Source organism: Chaetodon trifascialis, chromosome 7, assembly GCF_039877785.1.
Source record: "Chaetodon trifascialis isolate fChaTrf1 chromosome 7, fChaTrf1.hap1, whole genome shotgun sequence".
Taxonomy (NCBI): domain Eukaryota; kingdom Metazoa; phylum Chordata; class Actinopteri; order Chaetodontiformes; family Chaetodontidae; genus Chaetodon; species Chaetodon trifascialis.
This window is the reverse complement of record NC_092062.1, coordinates 8,275,510-8,282,429: the sequence shown is the minus strand read 5'-3', so window position 1 is coordinate 8,282,429 and position 6,920 is coordinate 8,275,510. Positions and strand designations below refer to the sequence as shown.

The 6,920-nt window shown below is 45.7% G+C and overlaps 1 protein-coding gene across 1 annotated transcript; it reads left to right on the top strand.

Moving 5' to 3' along the window:
- Positions 1–750: 750 nt before the first annotated feature.
- On the top strand, positions 751–6,401 carry prdm13 (PR domain containing 13). Its single transcript, XM_070966776.1, has 4 exons — positions 751–988; positions 2,526–2,657; positions 2,762–2,882; positions 4,824–6,401. Exons 1-4 carry the CDS (start codon positions 821–823, stop codon positions 6,311–6,313), a joined length of 1,911 nt encoding a protein of 636 aa, XP_070822877.1. The 5' UTR covers positions 751–820; the 3' UTR covers positions 6,314–6,401.
- The last annotated feature ends 519 nt before the right edge of the window (positions 6,402–6,920 follow it).

The following is a 6,920-nucleotide window of genomic DNA, read 5'->3' as shown; positions in this document are numbered from 1 at the left end:
GGCCACAAAGGAGGAGGGAGAATAAAGCGCTTTGAAGTGTATAAAACCCAAAGAATGCCAGCCAAGTAGATTTAAAGTAGCCACTGATTTCCAAAACCTGGCCTGAAAGGGAAGAATGGAAAAGGGTGAGGATTTATGGATAAATTATACAGTGGATTTGTCAGTTAAAATATCGGAACTGTCTGGAGGACAAAGCCACATGCTGAGGATTAATGGTCGCTCTGGACCTTTGATTCTGCACCCTCTTTTCTCTGCCCTTGACAAATTGGATTTTGGGGATGGGAAGGTCGCCTGGCCCTTTGTGTTTCTTGACCGTTTTAGAGCAATTCATTATGCGGCGGGGTGAGGGAAAGTCTCCATGTGACCAGGCCGGCCCGTTTTCCCTCTCCTCACAGCTGCTGGGAGAGCCCAACTCTCTCACACTCACTCACTCACACACACACACACACACACACACACACACACACACACACACACACACACACACACACACACACACACACACACACACACACACGGTGCTGCTGCTGCGAGCGCAGGACCGCTCCCCCTCTTCTTCCCCCTTTAAACTACCTTATAGCGCAGCATCACCTCTCTGCACACACCCCCTCTTCCCACACACACTTGCATCCTGAGCTGGAGAGGTCGGGAGGGGGGTGTGGGGTCTAGAGGGGGGCTACCTTGCCTGCGCCATCACTAGAAAAGCCGGAGAGCATAACGCCACCGCGTCACTTTGAGGGCGGATATCGGCCGGTCCTCATCCTCTCCTCCTCCTCTTCCTCCATCCCTGCAGTCTCCTACTCGGTCTCCATCAGTCTTCATGGTTCTGATCTCACCCCACGCCATGCAAGCCACCCGGGCGTCCACCACCGTCAGTGTGTTTGCGGACTGCAGCATCCCGGCCGGGCTGCGGATAGGACCGGTACCGGGTATCTTCAAACTCGGGAAGTACGTGTCCGACCGCAAGGAAGTTGGACCCAAGAAGAAGGTTAGTTAAAACACTTAAGAAATTGTTTTCGTTTGTTTCTATCTTTTTCCACTGCAGGCCAAAAAAAAAAAAAAAGCTTCTTTTTAAAAGTATTTTGAAGAGAGGTGAGGTAATCAGGTGCTTTGGACAGCGGTGAATAAAGGTTGGATTGCTGTGTTTGTAATTAAACTTTTATGTATGTATTTATTGCCAATTAATTTCTTACAGAATTGCATCAAAAAAAAAAAACTAAAAGAAAAATAAATATTTTCAAACTATACAATTACTAGAATTTGTGAGCAAATTTTACGCTACCAATTAAAATATATGTATATCAACATATATAACATTCAGCCTCACTATTTTGTACTTAAATTGAAGCGTGTAAGATAATGAAAACGAACGGACTGGACTTGGATTTTAAAGCTGTACTGTCAAACTCCATCGGGCCTGCGGTTATTAATTGGTTTGGCCTGTCAAGTTGGAAATAATTGAGCTCCATTAGTGGCCGACTTGTCAGTCTGCGCTTCTACTTAACCGGCCTAATGGGCGACCTGGGTCTGCTGTGTGGGATTTCATGGCCTCAGCCGCCTCACATTGCACTGCCTGGCGGGCCTGTTATCCCGATGAGCCGTTTAATTTTAATGTAATCCGGCCACAGAAAGATGCCACTGAGGCCGGAGCCCACGGCCTGGGGTTAGGAAAAAAGATAACAATAATAATAATCATACTAATAGTGATTAAAAAAATCTATATATATATATCATAAAACAAACATCTTCTTTGACTGGGGTCATTCAGATTAACACCACTGTGGTGGCAAATAATATTTTTTTAAGCCCAGGCAAGCAAAGAACTAGAAAAATTGAACTTTACCGACCTTAATTACTAAAATAAAAGACGCTTAAAAAAAAAAAAAAAAAAAAAAAATCTAACTTGCAAACAGTTATTTTTGCACGCAGACGAGTGACCAACCAATATAACCCCACCCTGTTATTGTTGGAGCTGTCAGCAGTTTGTGATTGATGCGTCTAAATGCGTGGCCCCGGGCTGCCGGCGATCATCAGGTGCAATCTCCGTGTCAAATGTCGCGCTTCGATCTTTAATGTCCTTGAACAGTTTAGAAACGCTCTGACACTCCTCAAATTCGTTTCCCATATCAACTCAATTAGGGCCGTGTGTCATTCTCTTTAGTAAATTAGCAGCGGAGCGGATAAAGACGCATTAAGCGCGTTTTGGTCATGCGTGGCAGCAGCACCTCCAGGTAATAAAACGGGCAGTCATGGGCGACAATGTTGGTGACAAAACCCGTTAAATAAGAGGTATTAAATAATAAATGAAACAATAAAAAGGGGGATTCATAAATACAGCTTGGAAAGAAAACTTTTTTTTATTTTTATTTTTTTACATAAGCCCAATAACTATATTATTTAGGTGGACTGTTACAACTTCCGTCTGTATGTCTGTGTTTGTCGGGAGACTTGTTAATATTTCCCATCATCCTGTACAGACAGTTATCAAGCTCATGCTCACTCTGACCCTGTGTTTGCTGCCTTAGATCCGCTTGGTACGCGGTGAGTTCATGGATGAGTCCGGCTGTCCCGTGCCAGACTGGATCGGATTCATCCGCGCCGCCAGGAACAGCCAAGAGCAAAACCTGGAGGCTGTGTCGGACTTACCTGGTGGACAGGTGACTTTACATCCCATCACATGAGCCGGTGTCAGATCCCCCCTCCCTCACCCATTTGGACACTCCAGCTAACTTCAGCCTCTTTGCTCCTTTTCTACTATAAGATTTTCTACCGCGTGCTGAGAGAAATCCCCGCAGGAGAGGAGCTCAGTGTGTGGTACTCCAACGCTCTGGCCCAGTGGTACGACATCCCCACCACGGCCACTCCTACGCATGACGAGAAAGGTAAATCAGACTGCTAATAATGATACGGGGGGTGGATTAACTAAACGGCCTATTGTCTGGAAATAAAACGATGGGAATTACAGGAAAATTCACATCAGCACACGAGCTCTGAATAAGGTGGATGTGGAGCACTGAGCATGTTAAATGTAATAATAATAATAGAGATTTTTTTATTATTTATTTTTTCATTTTAATATTAGTTCTGGTGGCAGGCAACAAAGGTGAGACCAAAGAGAGCTGTCACTGGCACAACATCGACATGTTGAGGGGTCCATCACTGCACAGTTAAATGACTGCCAATACCCGTGATGTCTCTCCTTTATCGCTCAGAGATGGACATCGATTGGATGTTGTTTTTTCCCTCAGGCAGCCCGTTCATTTTCTGTCATCAATTTATTTATTTAACATGAAGTCTAGAAAAAAAACAAAAAAACAAAAACAAAACCCTGGAAATTTAGATCACTTTCTTTTTGGGGGATAAAAAAAAGTTCCTGATGCTTCAGGCCTACATTGATTGCGTCGGTATTTAGAGAGATGAAGGTGCAGCCCACTCATAAGTGAATATTGACCAATTAACAAAAAAAAATCCGAACGCGAGATTATTACAAAAGATTACTACAAAACAGGAAACAGAAAACACAATTAATAAAGCTCTATAGTTCAATCTTAACTTCAACGACCACGGACATTCTTTCCTTTCAGATTCTGCGTTCGGATTTTTAATCTGTTTGGGCTCGTAATGATAATTTGGCTTTAGCGTTTGGGGATTATTTCCTAATCTTGACATAACACCAGCTCAGACGGAACGAATGCGTTGAAAAAGAACGACTATCATCAACAGACACTTTGCAGGGAATTCCATTAACTGATGGTGATTTTGGATTGCTGGTCTACATTTCATTTGGACTTGAAAGGGCCTCTTAAATAACGGGATAAAGGCAAAATGTGGAATCTTGAAATGATATCAAACTTGCGTCGAGAGTGAAAAAAGAGGCTCCGAGACGGAGGTTAACAAATGTCACTGCGTCATTAATATTCATGCATTCAAAAGCAAATAAATTCAAAAACAAGTGCTTCACGGTAAATTAGGTGGGTGCGTCAAGGTATTGTGGCCTAATGAATGCTAACTTTTATGTGCGGTGTATATTGCCCTGATTCTCCAGCGTAACACACCGTGTGCGCTCCTGGACATACGCTCGTTCCCATTATTAGGCGTCAACAGATGGGCCGGAGCCATTGTTTCTGGAGACTTGCGATTTCAAGCAACAGCTGCTGTCACTTCCACGGGAAAGAGCACAGAGAGGGAGAGTCCCGCGTTCAATGCATCGGTTTGTGAGCGCCAGATTGGGCAGGGCGTTTGCTCTTTTGATGGTGATCATAAACAATGGCCCGTATGAGGATTACAAAATCATTACATTTATATTAACCCCTGAATGCTCGTCTGGGGGGTCATTGTGATGGCTTCCTGTGTCAATTACCATTTGGCACCAGATCTTAGAGACTGGATCATATCCATTATGCCTAAATGTAAATTTCAGTTGAAGTGCAGCAGTGACTGATGAAAATTAGGCTCTTTAAATGGATATTTTCAAGGGAAACTCGGGTCTGTTTTAATATGACAATCCCTCGATTTTAATGCCAATGAAATACAAAACGTATGTGTCTTCTACTACATCACTCTTTCTATTTAAGTTTATGTGCGCATGTTGTGTGGCGATGGTGCTATTAGGGGAAGAGGATGTCTTCGTTGACGCTCACAGGTCTTTTCTCTACAGGTTGCCAAACCTGTTATTTACATTTTACGCACGGCTCTGGCTTTTTACGCACGGGAATATATTGAAAATTGTCAGACCATCAGTATTTGGCTTCACGCTGTGTTGTGTAATTTTATGATCTTCATCCATCTAATCACTAATGTCGTGTTTGCTGCTGTCTCCACAGGTGAGGAGCGTTACATATGCTGGTACTGCTGGAGAATATTCAAATACCCGAACACACTCAAGGCCCACGTCCACTTCCACTGCGCTTTGAGCAACGGACGGGGGTTTGTGAGCAGCGAGCAGGTCCGAGGCACGGAGACCTTCAGCAGGTCACCAAAGTCTGGAGACATCCCCAACACCTCCACCTCTCCGAGGAGCGGCCACAGTAACTCCTCCATCTCAGACTCTGGCAGGCGGGCAGTGTCCTCCTCACCGTTTCTAAATAAAGCGGGGCTGTCAAAGAAAAGCAGCTCCGAGGAGCAGGACAGGGCCCTTGACATGAGCGTTACCTCAGCCAGAAACCAGGGACACATCCTCGGCCTAGGCGCCACATCCTCAGTGCTGAGCAGCATGGGCTTCCACCCGGGTGTGCGCTCTGCCTTCAAACCGACCGGCATCTCCAAAGTCCCGGGCGCGGACACCTCCAGAGAGGACGCAAATGGAAAGCTGAGCGGCCTGGGATTCAGCAAACTCATTGGAAGCATGAAACCAATCCGCAATGTGGGCGAGAGTCTTAACGGTGGAGGGAATCACCCTCCCAAGTGCGCGCCTCCAATGATGGACTCCGCATCTCCAATAGTGCCATGCACAAACGCTATCAGAGGTTTCCCGCTGCTGCCGCACGTGGAGGAGACCTCAGCTTTTAAGCACGTGGAGAGTCGGTTGCACTCTGGCCTGTCCCCGTCCCGTTACCCCCACATGCCACCTGGACTCCATTTTGAGAGGTTCTCTGTCCCTCACTTCGACGGTGTCAAGACTTATGGAGCAGACTGTAACATCCCACTCATGCCCTTCACTGTCTACAACGGGGAGCTTCTGTACAGCTCACCCTACTATCCGCTGAAATTCCACTTCAGCAACCTCCTCAAGTACCCGGAGTCCATGTCCTACTTTGGTGCGCCCTCACTGAGCCAAGATCTGGGCTCAATCACCAACATCGACCGGGAGATCGCCATGCACACGCAACAGCTATCCGAAATCGCCGCGGAGAAGAACCGGACGAGGCTGGACTCGATGCCCGCCGGGAGCGCAAGCAACTCCGGTTCTGGCAAACCGAAAAAAGGACACCTGTGTCTGTACTGCGGAAAGCTGTACTCGAGGAAATACGGCCTGAAAATCCACATGAGAACTCACACTGGTTACAAGCCGCTCAAGTGCAAGGTGTGCTTCAGGCCTTTTGGAGACCCCAGCAACCTGAACAAACACATCCGGCTCCACGCGGAGGGAAACACGCCCTACAGGTGCGACTTCTGCGGCAAGGTGCTGGTACGGAGGCGGGACCTGGAGAGACACGTCAAGTCCAGACATCCCGGGCAGACCGTCAAGAAGCTAGACGACAAACCGGGCGGCCTGTTCGAGGACGCAGAGCACAAGAGCGACAATGACAGTGATGTGGACGTGTGCTTCACCGACGACCAGAGCGACCCAGAGTCCAGCAAAAACAACGAATGAGATGAGACTGACTTTCAGTTATGTACACAACATGTTATTTAGTCTTGTACTGAATCCTGAATTTTTACACTGTAGACAATGACCCAAGGGCACCAGTGTTTCCAAAATGAATGATGATTTGCAGTTGAAATGTTGCTTTTTCAATAAGAGGGGAATCATGTTTTTGTTTGATGTATTGGAGGGGAAGTAAATCATTAGTCAAATATTTAGTTGTTGGCCACAGTGATCGCTTTAAGAAAAGAATGCAAATGAGACTACATGACTTCTGAAGTTAGATATATTTTTGCGGTGGAAAAAAGGTCACAGCACTGTCTTTTATAATATGTCTCCCCCTGAGAATATATGGGTTTGCGAAAGCTAATGAACTAAAGGCCTTATCCAAAAAAGAAAAAAGAGAGCACTATGTTCCATCAGGCTGGATCTGGACACATTCTGTGAAATGATGAACTGCAAAAGAATATGATCCTTTATTGTTTTTTGTTTTTACTGTGAAAAGAAAAAAGGGCAACAGATTCGCAATATTCCCACATTCCCGTCTAAACTGGCAGTTGCACTTTAAAAAGAGCAATGGGAATTTCATTTCATCGAAACATGTGCATCATGGTTA